The 19978-nt window shown below is 46.2% G+C and overlaps 1 protein-coding gene across 9 annotated transcripts in view; it reads right to left on the bottom strand.

The window, feature by feature from the left end:
• Positions 1–19978, bottom strand: part of UVRAG (UV radiation resistance associated) — a 300947-nt gene that overhangs the window by 212255 nt on the left and 68714 nt on the right. For 6 of the 9 annotated variants that reach the window (XM_068266636.1, XM_068266635.1, XM_068266638.1 and 3 more), the window contains 5 exons: positions 15014–15139; positions 9549–9760; positions 9332–9453; positions 4811–4891; positions 807–1004 (listed from right to left, as the gene is read on the bottom strand). In XM_068266636.1, the coding sequence (XP_068122737.1) occupies positions 807–1004; positions 4811–4891; positions 9332–9453; positions 9549–9760; positions 15014–15139 (739 nt within the window). The remainder of the gene's footprint in view (positions 1–806; positions 1005–4810; positions 4892–9331; positions 9454–9548; positions 9761–15013; positions 15140–19978) is intronic. The other 3 variants (XM_068266640.1, XM_068266642.1, XM_068266641.1) reach the window with 1 other exon arrangement.

The following is a 19978-nucleotide window of genomic DNA, read 5'->3' as shown; positions in this document are numbered from 1 at the left end:
CAGTCCATCTAATCTGACTGAGTTGGAGCTGTTTTGCAAAGAAAAATGGGCAAGGATTTTAGTCTCTAGATGTGCAAAGCTGGTAGAGACATACCCTAAAAGACTGGCAGCTGTAATTGCAGAAAAAGGTGGTTCTACAAAGTATTGACTCAGTGGGCTGAATAATTATGCACACCCCACTTTGCAGTTATTTATTTCTAAAAAAAATGTTGGAATCATGTATGATTTGTGTTCCACTTCTCTCGTGTACACCACTTTGTATTGGTCTTTCATGTGGCATTCCAATAAAATTGATTCATGTTTTTGGCAGTAATGTGACAAAATGTGGAAGACTTCAAGGGGGCCGAATACTTTTGCAAGCCACTGTATATACCTGGGGCTTCTTCCAACCTGATCACTCCCATGCCGTTCCCTTCTCACTCTCCGCAGAAGTCCTCCGGTCCGGGGCCAACTGTGCATGCGTGGCCTGGCTCTGCGCACGCTCCCGTAGAGGGTTCTGTACAGTAGTCCAGCGCATGCACAGAACACTCCCAGCAATGGGAGCGAGACATGGGAACGCGTCTGGCGGGACTGTGCCTGCGCCAATGGTTCCGACTGTAGGGTTTTTTCAGGGCCAGTTGTGGGTAAACTGAGAGAAGAGGACGCCATGGGAGCGAGCATGCCAGAGGGGGCTGGAGTAAGCCCCAGGTATGTATATTTTATGGCGGGGCACCATCTCAGGTACACTTTAAGAAATAATGACTTTACTTCATTTGCAAAGGCTTATATTATTTTCCACTTATAAATCACAAAGCCTTGTCTATTACCCGGTTAGAATAATCTGTCCCACCAGCTCCTTGTAACAAATATCATGGAAGAAGCGTTTATCCGATGAGGAATAGATATTCTGCATTAGATCAAGGACGGTCTCGTTCCTCATGACCTTATGGCTGATGTCAACGTTGAGGAGGATGCTGCTCTCATACTGCAGGATGGAGGTCGCAAAGCCAGGCCACAAGGTTAAACTAGCAAAACAAAAGGCAGACATGTATTTAGGCACGACACAGAGGTGCTCCCTTCAGCCAGACCTGTGTATACAAGTTCATAATCAGCAACGTGTAATACCGTGTTTCGTTTCCCCGAATATAAGACAGTGTCTTATATTCTTTTGGGGATAAAATTAAAGGGACTCCGAGCAGTGCAGAAACTATGGAAAGATGCATATCATTTGAAAGCTCTCTTTCTCCTCTTTCCAATGATATATAAACCGCCGCCCTACGCCTTTTAGCTTTCGCTATTTTCGCGATTGAAATTGCCGTGGCCGCGATTTCAATCGCGAAAATAAAGAAAACTAAAAGGCGTAGGGCAACGATTTAGGTGTCGCCAGAAAGAGGAGAAAGAGAGCTTTAAAATGATATCCATCTTTCCATAGTTACATTGTATTACACAGGGCGACTTTTTCTGCTGAATGGAGCTGCTGACACTGGGGAAAGTGTCGTCCTGTGTAATACAAGTAACTATGGAAAGATGGATATCATTTTAAAGCTCTCTTTCTCCTCTTTCTGGCGACACCTAAATGGTCGCTCTACGCCTTTTAGTTTTCTTTATTTTCGCGATTGAAATCGCGGCCGCGGCAATTTCAATCGCGAAAAAAGCGAAAACTAAAAGGCGTAGGGCGGCGGTTTATATATCATTGGAAAGAGGAGAAAGAGAGCTTTAAAATGATATGCATCTTTCCATAGTTTCTGCACTGCTCGGAGTCCCTTTAAGTACTAGGGCTTATTTTTGGGGGAGGGGCTTTTGGAGGGGTGGACGCTATGTGTATGGGGAAGTGTACAATCTCTTACCACACCTCCCATGTGGCTGCATCCCCCTCCATTTGCGTATTATTGCTCCGGTATTTAGCATGTAAGAGCAGAGACCTCCGCAAAGGGACGTGACCATGCTCCCCGGGAACGCATCAGCGCGCACATTGATTATCACAGGGGAGCGCGGTCACGTCCCTTTGCGGAGGTCTCTGCACTTGCGTGCTGTAAGGCTTGACAGGTTATGTCCTCACTCAGTCTCTATGCCCCAATCTATTACCGCAGCTCTGAGCCTGGCCCACGTCTTCACCTATAGACAAGCCCCCGCGTGAACAGGACACGTTATTTGTCTCTTGACTACAGTTACCCCCAGGTCTTAACGTGCAAGGCATACAAACTGATATAAAGAGGGATGACCTGTTAGAGCCTATCAAGTGCATTCAAGGGATATCCAGTAACAGTCCAAGGTTGGTCCAGGCGGCAAGCAAGGGGTATCCAGTAACTAGCAGAGGTCGGTCCAGGCGGCAAGCAAGGGGTGTCCAGTAACTAGCAGAGGTCGGATAATTGAGTGCGCACCCAGCAACTAGCCAAAGCTGTGCTTATCACGGGCGATGACTGGGAGCACTCTGCAGGCTTAAATACAATACATCACCCAATCAGTGGCCAGCCACAATCCGCACATCCAATCACACAGCAAAGCCCTGTAAAGTCAGCTGACACCGATCTGTCAGCTGACCGGAGTCCGCTGACTATTATTTACCTTTGCGGAGGGCGTACTGAGAACGCGCCCTCCGCCTATCAGAATGTGTGGCCTGTGAACCACCGGCAGCGTCATCAGCGGGGAACAAGCGCCGAGACCCGGAAGTGACGGATTCCGCCCGGGTCTCGGCGGAATCAAGACTAACAACAGGTATAATACTTATACATGCAAAATACTGGAGCAATTATTGTATACGTGAACAAAGGGGGACGCAGCCACATGGGAGGTGCGGTGAGAGACTGTACACCTCCCCAAACACATAGCGTCCACCCCTCCACAAGCCCCTCTTTAGCTAAGTCTTAGTTTCAGCGGAGGTCTTACATTTCAAGCCTGCTTGAAATATAAGCTAGGGCTTAAAGAGACACTGAAGCGAAAAAAAAAAACGATGATATTAGGATTTGTATGTGTAGTACAGCTAAGAAATAAAACATTAAGATCAGATACATCAGTGTAATTGTTTCCAGTACAGGAAGAGTTGAGAAACTCCAGTTGTTATCTCTATGCAAACAAGCCATTAAGCTCTCCCACTAAGTGGAGAGGGCTGTTATCTGACTTTTATTATCTCAACTGTTCCTGGACTATTTACTTTTCCTCTGCTAGAGGAGAGGTCATTACTTCACAGACTGCTCTGAAAGAATCATTTTGAATGCTGAGTGTTGTGTAATGTGCACATATTAGAAAATGATGCAATGTTAGAAAAAACACTATATACCTGAAAATAAAAGTATGAGAATATTTTCTTTGCTGCTAATCTTCTAGTAATTATTCATAGTACACAACCAATTCTATATCATATTTTTTTTTCGCTTCAGTGTCTCTTTAAAGGGAACCTAAACTGAGAGGGATATGGATGTTTCCTTTTAAACAATACCAGTTGCCTGGCAGTCCTGCTGATCCCTCTGACTGCAGTAGTGGCTGAATCACACACCTGAAACAAGCATTCAGCTAATCCAGTCTGACTTCAGTCAGAGCACCAGATCTGTATGCTTGTTGAGGGGCTGAGTCTGAGAAGGGCAGATTTTGGAGATGGTGCGAAGGTGGAAATAAATAAATAAATATGTCAGCCCACATAACGTACTCACTTCAGGTGTGCTTTAAAGTGGTATGCATATACTAATTACAGCATAAAATCTACTACCACAAAATAAAATGTAGCAGAACAGCACTGAGTGGAAAGCTCCTTGCTTCAGTGGGCAGCTTCTGGCCGCATCGGAAGAGGTGATAACATTATATTTTGTTTACATTCCTTTGTCAGATACATTTAGTAAACATTAGCAAAACTGCCAAACCGGAGGTGTACTGAGCTGAGAAGCAGAAAAAGCTGAGAAGTGATCACTAGATTGATTTTAATATATAAATACAGGTTCCACATGTTTATCACTCAGGCTGAGCTTCTTCTCGACCCCAGTGTTGCTGAGCACCGACTCTCTGAACATATCCAACAAGAGCTTGTCAGATATATGTTCTTGTGGATACGCTTCCCGCCGCCCACGAGAGGCTCTGTTTCTGAACAGGCACGGCCGTACTCGCACAATTGTGCATGAAGGGGCGAGATTTGGGCATAGCCGGCGCCACCATAGGCCGTAATAGGAATTACAGCTATGGCGGCACTCAGTGAGTGATTTGGGCACCATGAAAAGATGGAGCACAAATGACTCTAAAAACACTGTAATTAGTCCGCCAGCAATAGCTGGGAGCTGAATTATGTCTTTCCCCCGCCATCCTTGGCGGCCTGGAGGGGGAACAGTAATTAGCGCCACCAGGACTTGTGCAGGAGCACGGTAAGCCTTTTAACCAGGGCTGTGGAGTCGGTACAAAAATCTTCCGACTTCAACTCCTCAGTTTATGAAACCTCCGGCTCCGGGTACCCAAAATTGCTCCGACTCCTCGACTCCGACTCCTTAGTCTCATACTTACCAGGGCTGTGGATTTTGTACAAAAATCATCCGACTCTGACTCCTGTTTATGAAATCACCGACTCCGACTCCAGGTACCCAAAATTGCTCCGACTCAAGACTCCTCGACTCCACAGCCCTGCGCCCAAATCTCCCGGGCGGCAGTTTCATAGGCATGCTGAAGGGGGCGCGGTTGTGGGCTGACAGAGGGTCCCGGGCAGCAGCCATGGTGGATGCTTCCCTCTTCACAGGTTAATATTTTCTTTTCTTTTCATGCGTCTTGGGTTCACTTTAGTTGTTACGGGTATTGAATGGAAGTATTGTTTCTTGAATATTCAGGCAAGTAAGCAGAACACTTATATAGAAATTACCGGTGAGCCTTGACCTCTATTGCATCATTGGGGTTGTAGTAGTTGCGTCCAATCTGCTGCATGTTCATTAACGTGAGAATCCTGCCAATAGGAAGAAGGAGTGAAGAAGACAATATTCATCTTTCATTTCATAATCACAAGACAATGATAGTTGGAGTTCAATGATGGGTGAGAAATATCTTAACTATATAACACTGTATTATTAATATTCGAATGTATGGTGCCAGCGTACCCCAGGGGATGTACTGAAAACCCTGAGCAACCTCACCTCAGTCGTTTCCATGGAAGAGTTCCACACTACACACTCACACACATTCTACACAACACACACACACTCTACACTACACACGCAAATACACACACTTCACTACACGCATACACACTGCACTACACATATGCGTACACTACACACACACACTTTACCCTACACACACACACACACACACACACACACTACACACAAGCACTCACCACACACACACACACCACACATATACACACACGCACACCATACACACACACACACCATACACACGCACACCATACACACACACACTACACACAAGCACTCACCACACACACACACACCACATATACACACACACCATACACACACATACACACACACACACACACCATACACACACACACCATACACACACACACGCACACCATACACACACACACACACACCATACACACACACACTACACACAAGCACTCACCACACACACCACATATACACACACACCATACACACACACACTACACACAAGCACTCACACACACACACACACACCACATACACACACACACACACCATACACACACACATACACACACGCACACCATACACACACACATACACACACCATACACACACACACCACACACAAGCACTCACCACACACACACACCACATATACACACACACTCACACACATTCTACACTACACACACATTCTACACTACACACGCAAATACACACACACTTCACTACACGCATACACACTGCACTACACATATGCGTACACTACACACACACACTTTACCCTACACACACACACTACACACAAGCACTCACCACACACACACACACTCACACACATTCTACACTACACACACACTCTACACTACACACGCAAATACACACACACACTTCACTACACGCATACACACTGCACTACACATATGCGTACACTACACACACACACTTTACCCTACACACACACACACACACACTACACACAAGCACTGACCACACACACACACTGCACACACACACTTTACCCTACACACGCACACTACACACAAGCACTCACCACACACACACACACACACACTCACACACATTCTACACTACACACACACTCTACACTACACACGCAAATACACACACACACTTCACTACACGCATACACACTGCACTACACATATGCGTACACTACACACACACACTTTACCCTACACACACACACACAAAGGTACACAGTGAAGTTATGGAAATCCAGAGCTAAAACCATTTTGGCTTCAAGTCACTAAGCATTACCTCATTTGGTAAGGCAGAAAACAGCCGATTTTGCTGAGGGCTGTTACTACGTTAAAAACTAAAATTACAGGCCTGTGAGGTAAAATATTAACTTGTCTGGAATATACCTCAATAAGGGGTTGATTCACTAAAACAAATAGCATGCCTTATCAGAGTTAACATACCTCATTGGAGTTAACACGCCTTATCACAGTAGCAAAGCGAGCGCTACAAACTTATGTCTGCTGATTGGCAACGACGAGAGCTCTACTCGTCCTGCTCTGAGCCTCTGATAAGGCATGTTAACTCTGATAAGGTGTGTTAACTCTGATTAGGCACGCTATTTGTTATAGTGGACCAACCACTAAATGTCAATGCACAGAAGAAGGGGGGGGGGGGTGTAGCGGCAAGCTGTGTTACCCGGTGTGTGGAGTGAGCTCAGAAGGCAGTGTCTCAGGCAGTGCTCGCCTACATCGATCTGCTGTACTGATTGCTGGCCCAGGGCTGCTGTACACATGCTATATTCTCCTCAGAGGGGTCGCGACGCTGACCTTGTTCATTATCACACTGATAGGGCAGTGCAAAGAAACTCCTGAACTCAGGAAGCAGTGTATTGTCACAGAACACTCTAATGCAGAGCATTTAGGAGGAACTTCAGACACTATGAGGTAATACTGCCGTGCACAGACAGCACACGTCAGTATTACCCTTATTTCCTGTCGCAAGTACAGCGAGTTACGCTATTAGCGCCACCCATGGTACTCGAGTATCCTGAATGGTGCTTTCGTAAAAAGTGTTACTAATGGTAATTACTAACAGTCGTTAGCAACGCGCATTACTATAGCAACAGTCACGCTACGCGAGTAGCACGGGTCGCGCTAATATCGTAACTTGCAGCAAGAAATAAGAACATTGCTGTGCGCTGTCTGCGCACGGCAGTATTACTGCGATTAAGTGAGTGAACTCATATGCCCTCATTAGTGTACCTGAACAGTGGATATATTGTCTGAATTTTGAATAAAAAGATCTTGCATGTTCTCCTCTGACGAATGATTATCTACATAACTTTGATGTCACATTATTCACATATCCCATCTTCCCATCTGTAGAGTTTCTGGTCTAGGCAGGAAATGGGAACATTTATGGGAATGAGTCAACAAGGAAAAGTTATGCAGCTAACCATGTTTCGGGAGATAACACACAAATACCATCACTCTTCTGTTTAGTCGCAGCCTTCAGATATTCCCACTTTGCTGACAGGTGGTGAATTCAGGGCCTGTCAGTGGCTCTCGTCCACCGGTCGGGTACTTGCTAGGGTTTGGCATGGGTGGCGGACAATGCTTCCTTCCACCCCATGGAGTTGCATCTGAGTACTGGTGGTTGCCATGCTCAGACACGATAAGAGATGTTTTCCGCCGCAGGGTAAACGAGCAGTTAAGCGGTCTGTGAAAATCTTTAATGTTGAAGAAGCCTTCGGTTCCCCTCAAAAGGCTTTGGAAGTACTCGGGTCTCTGAGTACCATTTTTTTCAGAATATAGGATGCACCTTTTCTCCCCCCAAAATGGGGAGATAATGTTCTGCATCTTATATTTCAAAAAGCATAAAATGGTAAAAAGAGTAGCACTCATAAGCAGCAGGGAGTATGGGTGCCCAAGCCTCAATGGATCCCCACACCTTCAGATCCTGTCCATATAGCAAAAAAACGTTGGAGGCTGGCACTTCCAAAAATAGAAAAAGCTCTTTATTGAATAATAAAAACCGTTTAAACCACAAGCAACCACAAGTGAAATATCACATACATACCCTATATATAGTGTCAACCCACCAAATCATCCAATCAGTTCAAATTAATCACAGTCAATCAGATTACCTGCGCTCCACGGTGGACCTGAGTGGAAACTTCATCCTTAACATGCAAATTACAATTCCACTGCAGTATACTGGAGTATTGAGGCGCACCACGCCAGCAAAGAACACCTCCAATCTCCTATTTGTCCAAGCTGGATCAGGTGACTCGGATAGTCATCTACGTCATCACGCACACGCTGCCATATTTCAAATACAGGGAGTCCCCGACTTACGAAAGCCCGCAGATATGAACCTGTGGAGATGTCGGGGGCTCCCTGTATTGACCTAGTGTCTCCTTTGCTCGCCCGTGTGTCCTCCTTTGCTTCCACTGAGTATAAGAAAGAAGCGACAGCACGGCTCACCTAATCCATCAGAGCCTGCGGCGATCAGAGACCTCTCCCTCACTGCTCCCCAGTGCCGGCTTCTGCTGATGACACGATCAGCAGAAGCCGGCACTAGGGGAACAGTGAGAGTTAGGAGTGGTCTCTGTCTGATGGAATAGTTTAGCCATGCTGCTGCTGCTTTCATTTATTCCTGGGGAGCTGAAGACACACAGGGGACAGAATGGGACACAGAAGGACAAAAGAAGCACAAGGGAGACACAATAATGGGAGGGGTGACATCTCTGAGACGCTTTTAGATCACGGACACACCAGGTTTAGTATATATTTTTTCCCTGGATTTTGCCCTCTAAACCTTGGTGCGTTTTATAGTCCTGGAGCGTCTTATATGCTGAAAAATACGGTTACTTCAGAAGACAAGCGGCTCTGTACTACGCACACACAGTATGGAGCCGTTCGTCTTTGCAAGCATTTGGAGACCCGAGTACTTTCAAACCTACCCAAGGAGGGCCAAAGATACAGGCGGGTGCAAATTCTGAATGGGAGACAGCGAAGGGAATACGAAGATGGAGAGAGAATCAGGAAGGCTCTATGGGATCCACAGCCTTCCTTCTCTACAGGCAAGTATCAAACCTGAAGCGGGTTTCCTCACATCAGGTTCAAATTAAAATGCAAATTTCACACGTGGGAAAAATATACAGCATAATTTCGCACATCGTGTGTGTTCATCGTTGAAGTGGGGGGGGGGGGGGGGGGTGTTTGAAGGGGAGTGATGTAGTGATGGTGTAACCCTGATCCTCAGACCTGCGGAATATAATGTTGTAGAACTGGAAGCAGGTGGGGGATGACGGCGGGAGCTCATTGGTCAGAGTAATGGTCACCTTCACTTTCTCTCCATTCCGGGTTTGACTTAACACCTCTGTAACCTTCAAACAGAAGAAGGAGAAACAGATGAAAGATTCTGCTGAAGCCATTCTGTGCAGACGTAAATCTATGTTACAGAGGATCGTGTGTTACATACCTTACTGAGCTTTCTTGGTAGAAATAAGACGCCGCCGTCAAAGGCACGGGCTTTCCCAATGACCGCTTCATGCTGGTAGAGCAGCGCTGTTCTCAAACGCTTGGACTCCATGGGAGGATTGTAGTCAACGTGGTACTGATACAAGGACCACTGGGGCCGAGACACCAGTCTGATGTGGTTAGTGACCAACTGGATTATCTTGCCGGAAACACCTGCAGCCAAAACCATTTGACAGTAAACAGGAGAGTTATGAAGCGTTGACTCATGGGCATAACCTGAAGGCTGGGACAGGGAGAAACATCACAGACACACAACTACTGTGCTATAAGGTGAAGTGCATGATATGGTAGTCCCGGTTAAGGAATGAGATAGGGACTTTAAGTTCTTTCTTAACCTGAATCTGTGCCATCTCTGTCCCCTGTACCTCCTCTTTGCCCCCCTGCTCCTTACAGTGTCCCCCTCTGTGTCACCTCTGCACCTCCTCTGTGCTCCCCTGTGCCTCCAGTGTCCCCCTCTGCCCTCTGTACCTGCTTATACAAGTTTAAAAGCCATTTTTCTTTGATTTTTAAAATTGATTTTCTCAAAAGCTACAAGTCCAATTTGAAATTTTTTTGTTGACTTGTTCCATTGGAAACAGAGAATCCATGCCGTTCGTAAGTCGGGCGTTCGTAAGTCGGGGTCTACTTGCGCCACCTTCTGGTACATGTACATATCTGCAATAAACCTTCAAGCCAACCTATAAACCTGAAACCAAATAACTGCAGGAAAACTAAAATATAGAGATACGAATCTTCATTTGTAATTCCCATAAAGTATACACACATATGCAGTTTAGCATATATCAATATATTTACTGTATATACATTACACTAAAGTCCCCATTATGTGGAACTCAGGCAACTAAAAGTCTCAATTAACCAGCATGCCTGAGGGGATAATGGGGATTTTGTTCTGGGTTTTTTTGCAGGTAGTAAAATACTTACCGACGTCTTGCAGCCTTCCTGTTACTCCTAGTGTCTGTGCGCAGCTCCCAGCGTGTCACGTGACCTGACGCGGGTCAGGTGATACGCCCATTTCCGTGCATGCTGGAAAGCCACTAGGAAGGCTGCTAGATGTTTTTAGTGGAAGGGTTTGTGCTATTTAGGCTGTTTGCTCAAGCAACCGGCAAGCACATGTATCTGGCACACTGGTGGCGGATACTAGGGACTTTGGGGAGCAGTAAAAATAGCCACCAGGCAATCCTGCGTTAAATTAAATGCATCACGGGCCGTGGCGCCAGAACATGGCGTGAGGACACATCTTAAAGGGAACCTAAACTGAGAAGGATATGGATTTTTCCTTTAAAAATAATACCAGTTGCCTGACTCTCCTGCTGATCCTGTGACTCTAATACTTTTAGCCACAACCCCTCAACAAGCATGCAGATCAGGTGCTCTGACTGAAGTCAGACTGGATTAGCTGCATGCTTGTTTCAGGTGTGTGAAGTAGCCACTACTGCAGCCAAAGAGATAGCAGGATTGCCAAGAAACTGGTATTGTTCAAAAGGAAACATCCTTATCCCTCTCAGTTAAGGTTCCCTTTAATCTGATGACGCATCTTAGGAGAGTTCCCTGCTACTGTGATCCATTCAATTATCCTGCACAGCTAAACTTCACTGAAAAAAAACTTTGAAAATGGGAACCATAGGTCCAATATATGGATCATGGACATACTTGAGACGTCGGAAGGAGGGAGGCCTGAAGAATTTGTGGAGAAGCAGCAAAATGACCTATATGGCGAGAGACATTTTCTACAGTGTTCATCATAGAGAGAGCACATCACAAATATCGTCAGAACCGCCTCTCCCATGTGCACTACCTCAACCCTTCACCTCCAAGATGCTAAACTACTGCCAGAGAGGAGGGACCCATGCGGTATGAAATCACACAATTATCGTTCTACCCAGGCTTCTCGTTGCATCCACAAAGGCTGCATGCCAAGTTAGTTTCTGTGGTACCGGGCTTCAGTAAGCGATGCTATACCTAGCGAAACTCCGAGTGGTGGAAGATGGCCATACCCGAGTGGTGGAAGATGGCCATACCCGAGTGGTGGAAGATGGCCATACCCGAGTGGTGGAAGATGGCCATACCCGAGCGGTGGAAGATGGCCATACCCGAGCGGTGGAAGATGGCCATACCCGAGCGGTGGAAGATGGCCATACCCGAGCGGTGGAAGATGGCCATACCCGAGTGGTGGAAGATGGCCATACCCGAGCGGTGGAAGATGGCCATACCCGAGTGGTGGAAGATGGCCATACCCGAGTGGTGGAAGATGGCCATACCCGAGTGGTGGAAGATGGCCATACCCGAGTGGTGGAAGATGGCCATACCCGAGTGGTGGAAGATGGCCATACCCGAGTGGTGGAAGATGGCCATACCCGAGTGGTGGAAGATGGCTTCTTTACAGATCCTGAAGAGTTTATAGCCTGGTTGGAGGCCCGACTTCCATAGAGTCTTTCCAACTCTGTGGGTATCTTGTGGGGTGCAATAGTTTTCAAACCTTTCCAATAAAATACTTCCCAGCATGCAAGAAATACTCAGAATAAGTTTGATGAGTTTGATGTCACTTTTTACCCATTTTTTAGTATACTTTTTCAATTGCTAAGTGCTGAAAAATTACTTTTTAGAGAAGGTGAGAAATTAACTCCTTGGAGAAAATGCAGGAGAAAAAGTGAATAGAATATGGCCCTCTGTCCCCCTGCTGCCAGGCAAGAGATAGTGGCTTGGCCCAAAGCCTCCCTCTAAAGCTGAATGGGTTAGGCCCCTTTTACACTAGGCTGGTTTCATTGTGTTACATTAGCCTTTCTGCACGCAGGGAAACCCAATAGAAATGAAAGTCTATGGGGCCTAGCAGACTTACCCCGTCGCGTTGCGCAAAGTTAACAGTGCATTATCTTTGGATGTCCGCGGTGACTGAATGCATGTAAGCCAGTGGTAGTCTAGATATTCTAAATTTGTTGGCAGCGGCAGTGCACATGCACGGAACGACGCAAATACGACATGGAACCCGGGAATCCCATTAACTTACTTCCTTCCAGCAGGGAGTACGTCACTGGACAATAAAGGGCATGCGGGGGAGTGCAGTGCTATGCATAAGACCCTGTCCAGGTACCAAAATTTCTCCAGCTCCACAGCCCTGCCCCTCCAACGCCTAACCCTAAACCTCTCCTTCATGTTGCCTAACCTAATCCCCCCCCCCCCCCCCCCCCGAATTTCTGCTTGGGCACCCGGTAGCTGCTAATTAACATTAGTGCCAATGGCGGCACCCAAACTATCCATTTACCACAGGCACCCACATTTGTTTCTTTCATAAGGGACTCTACCAACCATTAGGACCCTTTAACAATGAATCAGTTGCTCTCAGCTATAACTGAAATAAAACTGATTTACAAAGCAATGCCCATGTTTTCCTATGGCACAGTTCCCACTTACCGCGTTTTAACTGAAAGCTTTCTCACAATGCACTGCTATGGAAAAAACTCATAACAACATGTACTAATGCATACCAAAGCATTAAAGAAACTCTGAAGTCTAAAACATTTGCTGTTTTTACCTTGGAGTCATCTTCAGCAATAATGTCATAGCTGAACTGCCGCATTCCTGCGGCACAACGAGGTCTTAATCCCCCGAAATCCCTGGAGGAAGATTTGGGGATTGCTTCCATGTAGAGGCAGAGCTTTGGGCAGTAGCTCTGTCTCTACTCGAGTCAATCTGCGCGGATCTCCGCCTCCTCCCCCTCTCAGTCTTCTTTCACTGAGAGGGGCGGGGAGAGGTGGCGATTAGTGCAGATAGACTGGACTGGAGGCAGAGCTACAGCCCAAAGCTCTGCCTTTCCCGGGCAGAAAAATGCATGACTTTCCTTTGAAAGCCGTGGATTTTTGCCCAGGGATTTTAGGGGGGGGGTTTAAAACCTTGTTGTGCCGTGGGGATGCAGCGTTTCAGTTCTGGCATTACTGCTGAAAAGGATTTCAATGTAAAAACAGCAAAAGGGCCCTTAGTGTACTGTTTAAGGGCTCCGCCTCTGACACAGAAAACAAGGGATTGAATATCGTCTCTTTCTGTTCAGTAAGCCAGCACCTATTCAGTGAGGCTCATTCACACCAGTCAGTGAGTTAAAATGCATGAAAATGCATAAAAAAAAATCTCATGAATGGGTGTGAATGGGTTTGTGAGTTGCTGTGTATTTCCATGAGTTTTAACTTCCGAAGGGTTGGAATGCACCGCACAGCAACTCACTGTTGTAGTGTGAATGATAAAATGAAAGTCTATGAACTATGGTGTGCGGTGCGTCAAAACTCACTGCAGCTCACGGTGTGAATGTGCCCTAAGGAAAGCTTGGACCCCCTGCTCATGGGGGTGTGCCTTTCTCAGAGAAGCGCGCAGCCGAAACGACAAAACATCCGGTTCTCTTCACTTCTACAGCTGCCTGCTGCATCCGCTGCCAATGTGTCACCTTCTGTGATGATCAGCGGACGATGTTACGAGTAATCAGGAGTGATTACTCGTGATTCAAATGAAGTGTAATTGTTGCAGGTGTGCAGCGGGGAAACAAGGGGTTATTATCCCATAATTCCCCTGTCCGCCCTGCATTCCAAAGAGCTTGCAAGTATCCTATTGGTCGCGTTGCAAGCCTCACACCAGAGCACTTCCTCCTTCCGGCTTGAAGGAGGAAGCTTGCAACACGACCAATAGGATACATGCAAGCTCTTTGGAATGCAGGGCGGACAGGGGAATTATGGGGTAATAACCCCTTGTATCCCCGCCGCACACCTGCAACAATTACACTTCATTTGAATCACGAGTAATCGCTCGTTGTGCACGCTGCTGCTCTGCATTAGCAATCTCCACCTGTGCCAGATACTGTATTTACGTTTGAAATGTTAAAGTGTACCTGAGATGGAGCCCCTTTAAACATGTATACATACCTGGAAATTCCTCCAGCCCCCCCCCTGGCCTGATCGCCTGCAACTGGCCCCAGAAAATCCTCCAGTTGGCGCACTCCCCCATCTCGTTCTGCGTGTGAGTGGTAGTACTGTGTAGGCGCAGAACGCTCCAAGCGATGTGAACGCGGCGGGAGCGTACGGACAGCCAGGCCACGCATATGCAGTTGGCCCCCGGACTGGATAACTTTCCGGGGCTAATTGTGGACAAACGGGGAGTCGGAAAAGGACGGGCGGGAGCGATCAGGTCAGAGGGGGTTAGAGGAAGCCCCAGGTATGTACAGTATGTTTGTCTTCATACTACCATCTCAGGTTCCCTTTAAGTATTTATGTTTGGAATTAATTAGCAGGCAGCTAATGAGTTTGACTCATCCGCAGTTGCTTTGTGCTAGGCCATTTCTATTGTGTTGAGGAGAAATGGTCACATTGTATTAATCTTCTGCTTATCTTTACTTACAACATCATTCCATAGCTACTGTATACTGACCTGTTTTGGATGTTTTCACGTGTTCCATTTCCTGGCGAGTGTTCACTCCGAGGTCATGGAAATCCCTCCTGCGACCGCCACGTTCTGCGAGCGACAGATGCTGCATTCCGGCTGTGATCCCTACAGCTGAGCGTTATGTACAAAACTGGTTAGCAGACATGTGGAGGCAGCTTGCTGAGATACAATTCACACAAACAGCAGAAACAAAATTATAGTTTTATAATCAGGGCACTGAAATTTCTTCATATTAAACGTTCAGTCCTGATGGGGACAGACCATAGAGTGCAGGCAGTTACGCAGCACACAGGGCAGCTGCCTGCCAGGGATGACATTTTGGTGCAACTAGACATCAGATGGGAACCACCAGTAGAATACTCCACTGAAACTGAAACAATCAAACCAATACAAACACAGCACAAAAGTGGCAGTTGCTAAATGCAGGCTAATAACTAATGCAGGGCTGTGGATTTGCTACAGAAATTAACCGACTCCAACTCCGAAGTTTATGAAACCACCGACTCCGACTCCAACTCCAGGTACCCAAAATTGCTCCAACTCCGACTCCTACTCCACAGCCCTTGCAGAGCTACGCAAGGGGTACAAAAATCATCCGACTCCTCAGTTTATGAAACCAAGGACTCCGACTCCAGGTACCCAAAAATTGCTCCACCTTCTTGATTCCACAGACCTGGATAACTTGTGAAAAGCTCAGGAGGCTGGGCAAATGCATACAGTTGTGTTCAAAATTAAAGGTTTTTAGGGAATTTAGTGTACATTTGTAATTGTGTTCAGAATGAAATCTTACAAGGACTTTTTAAGGACCAAATGCAACTAAAATGACATCAATTGTTTTTGTAATACGGTATTAAATGTTTTTTTTTGTGATTTCTTCATTGACACAATTATTCAACCCCTTAACCACCCTGGCATTCTATTTTTTTGTGGCGTTCGGCCGCGGGAGGGTTTTTTTAACCTATTTTTTTTTTGTACCATGTAGCTAGCCTAGCGCTAGCTACATGATTCCCCCCTCCCAGCGCCATCCCGCCCACCCCTCCGATTGCCGCTGGCGATCATACCCAACAGGAAATCCCGCTCTGAACGGGATTTCCTGTTAGGGCTTCCCCTGTCGCCATGACATCAGGGGGAGTCCCGATCCATCCCATAGCACAGCCTGGCGGTGATTGGCCAGGCTGCGCTGAGGGTCTGGGGTGCCCTCTTTTGCGGCGCATAGCGTCGGATCGGCGGCAATCGAATTAAAAGAAAAATTGTAAAAAAAGACCCACCAGGGGCTGAGATATCCACCGCGGCAGTAATGGAGGAGCTGAGCTCATCCATACCGCTAAGGGGGTTAAAGACTACCACTCTTATGCTGGGCATACACGGCCCAGATTCTTCTTATCAATCGAGCCGCTGATGGCTCGATTGATAATTTCCGACATGTCCGATCACCGCGTGGATCGATTCCCGGCTCGATCCCCACGGGCGGACAATAGGCAAAAACAAAGCGCTGATAGGCGCTGAGAAGGAAGTGCCCGCGGGGACGAGCGGGAATCGATCTGCGCGCACAAGCGATGGCGCGCCGTCATAGAGCCGCTGGCTCGATTCCGGCGCATAAACGTGCCGTGTACGCCCAGCATTAGGCTACATACACACTTGAGATAAAAGTCTTTGGAAAATGAAAGATCACAGACCAATTTTACCCCATTCCATGTAGTATGAGAGCCATACTCTACACAGTCTATTCTATGGAGCTGAACTCCTCATCAGATAAAAACTCTTTGCAAGATGCTGCACACACAGATGCCTGTACACATGCAACAGATTAGTATCTGCAAAAGATCCGTTCCTGCAAATTGCATTCATAGTCTATGAGATCTGCAGATCCTCATACACACCTTGTTTGACAGACATTCATCTGCATATCTGACAATCATCTGCAGATCTGAAGATCCATCCTGGTGGATCTGATCTGCAGATGAATGTCTGTTAAACAAAGTGTGTATGAGATCTACAGATATCATAGACTATGAATGCATTTTGCAGGAACAGATCTTTTGCAGATACTGATCTTTTGAATGTGTGCAGCATCTTTGTGTGCAGCATCTTGCAAAGAGTTTTTATCTGATGGGGAGTTCAGCTTAATAGAATAGACTGTGTAGAGTATGGCTATCCGCCGGGCGGATCGCTGAAAACCAGTCTTATCACCCGAACGATAGTCTGTACACACGCCGGATTTGATGTGCGAACGACGGAACATTCAAACGACGGGTCGTTCGCAAAAATCCGACGTGTGTATGGTCCTTTATACTACATGGAATGGGGTAAAATTGGTCTGTGATCTTGCCTTTTCCAAAGACTTTTATCTCAAGTGTGTATGTAGCCTTAAGAGACACTGAAGCGAAAAAAAAATTATGATATTATGATTTGTATGTGTAGTACAGCTAAGAAATAAAACATTAAGATCAGATACATCAGTCTAATTGTTTCCAGTACAGGAAGAGTTGAGAAACTCCAGTTGTTATCTCTATACAAAAAAGCTATTAAGCTCTCCGACTAAGTTAGTCATGGAGAGGGCTGTTATCTGACTTTTATTATCTCAACTGTAATTGAACTGTTTACTTTTTCTCTGCTAGAGGAGAGGTCATTAGTTCACAGACTGCTCTGAATCATTTTGAATGCTGAGTGTTGTGTAATTTGCACATATTATAGAATGATGCAATGTTAGAAAAAACACTATATGCCTGAAAATAAAAATATGAGAATATTTTCTTTGCTGCTAATCTTCTAGTAATTATTCATAGTACACAACCAATTCACTATATCATATTATTTTTTTCGCTTCAGTGTCTCTTTAAGCAGATTCTGTTGCGAGGCGAGTCATATTCAGCCACTATGCTGGTACAGTCCCTGAAGTGTTCAGAGCCAGATTGGTGAAGTTTAGCTGTGCAGGATAATTGAATGGATCACAGTAGCAGGGAACTCTCCTAAAATGCGTCATCAGATTAAAGGGAACCTTAACTGAGAGGGATAAGGATGTTTCCTTTTGAACAATACCAGTTGCTAGGCAATCCTGCTATCTCTTTGGCTGCAGTAGTGGCTAATTCACACACCTGAAACAAGCATGCAGCTAACCCTGACTTCAGTCAGAGCACCTGATCTGCATGCTTGTTGAGGGGCTGTGGCTAAAAGTATTAGAGACACAGGATCAGCAGGAGAGTCAAGCAACTCGTATTATTTTTAAAGGAAAAATCCATATCCTTCTCAGTTTAGGTTCCCTTTAAGATGTGTCCTCACGCCATGTTCTGGCGCCACGGCCCGTGATGCATTTAATTTAACGCAGGATTGCCTGGTGGCTATTTTTACTGTTCCCCAAAGTCCCTAGTATCCGGCACCAGTGTGCCAGATACATGTGCTTGCCGGTTGCTTGAGCAAACAGCCTAAATAGCACAAACCCTTCCACTAAAAACATCTAGCAGCCTTCCTAGTGGCTTTCCAGCATGCACGGAAATGGGCGTATCACCTGACCCGCGTCAGGTCACGTGACACGCTGGGAGCTGCGCACAGACACTAGGAGTAACAGGAAGGCTGCAAGACGTCGGTAAGTATTTTACTACCTGCAAAAAAACCCAGAACAAAATCCCCATTATCCCCTCAGGCATGCTGGTTAATTGAGACTTTTAGTTGCCTGAGTTCCACATAATGGGGACTTTAGTGTAATGTATATACAGTAAATATATTGATATATGCTAAACTGCATATGTGTGTATACTTTATGGGAATTACAAATGAAGATTCGTATCTCTATATTTTAGTTTTCCTGCAGTTATTTGGTTTCAGGTTTATAGGTTGGCTTGAAGGTTTATTGCAGATATGTACATGTACCACAAGGTGGCGCAAGTAGACCCCGACTTACGAACGCCCGACTTACGAACGGCATGGATTCTCTGTTTCCAATGGAACAAGTCAACAAAAAAATTTCAAATTGGACTTGTAGCTTTTGAGAAAATCAATTTTAAAAATCAAAGAAAAATGGCTTTTAAACTTGTATAAGCAGGTACAGAGGGCAGAGGGGGACACTGGAGGCACAGGGGAGCACAGAGGAGGTGCAGAGGTGACACAGAGGGGGACACTGTAAGGAGCAGGGGGGCAAAGAGGAGGTACAGGGGACAGAGATGGCACAGATTCAGGTTAAGAAAGAACCTAAAGTCCCTATCTCATTCCTTAACCGGGACTACCATATCATGCACTTCACCTTATAGCACAGTAGTTGTGTGTCTGTGATGTTTCTCCCTGTCCCAGCCTTCAGGTTATGCCCATGAGTCAACGCTTCATAACTCTCCTGTTTACTGTCAAATGGTTTTGGCTGCAGGTGTTTCCGGCAAGATAATCCAGTTGGTCACTAACCACATCAGACTGGTGTCTCGGCCCCAGTGGTCCTTGTATCAGTACCACGTTGACTACAATCCTCCCATGGAGTCCAAGCGTTTGAGAACAGCGCTGCTCTACCAGCATGAAGCGGTCATTGGGAAAGCCCGTGCCTTTGACGGCGGCGTCTTATTTCTACCAAGAAAGCTCAGTAAGGTATGTAACACACGATCCTCTGTAACATAGATTTACGTCTGCACAGAATGGCTTCAGCAGAATCTTTCATCTGTTTCTCCTTCTTCTGTTTGAAGGTTACAGAGGTGTTAAGTCAAACCCGGAATGGAGAGAAAGTGAAGGTGACCATTACTCTGACCAATGAGCTCCCGCCGTCATCCCCCACCTGCTTCCAGTTCTACAACATTATATTCTGCAGGTCTGAGGATCAGGGTTACACCATCACTACATCACTCCCCTTCAAACACCCCCCCCCCCCACTTCAACGATGAACACACACGATGTGCGAAATTATGCTGTATATTTTTCCCACGCGTGAAATTTGCATTTTAATTTGAACCTGATGTGAGGAAACCCGCTTCAGGT

This window comes from Hyperolius riggenbachi, chromosome 2 (genome assembly GCF_040937935.1).
Source record: "Hyperolius riggenbachi isolate aHypRig1 chromosome 2, aHypRig1.pri, whole genome shotgun sequence".
Classification (NCBI taxonomy): Eukaryota; Metazoa; Chordata; class Amphibia; order Anura; family Hyperoliidae; genus Hyperolius; species Hyperolius riggenbachi.
This window is presented reverse-complemented; position numbering and strand designations above follow the sequence as displayed.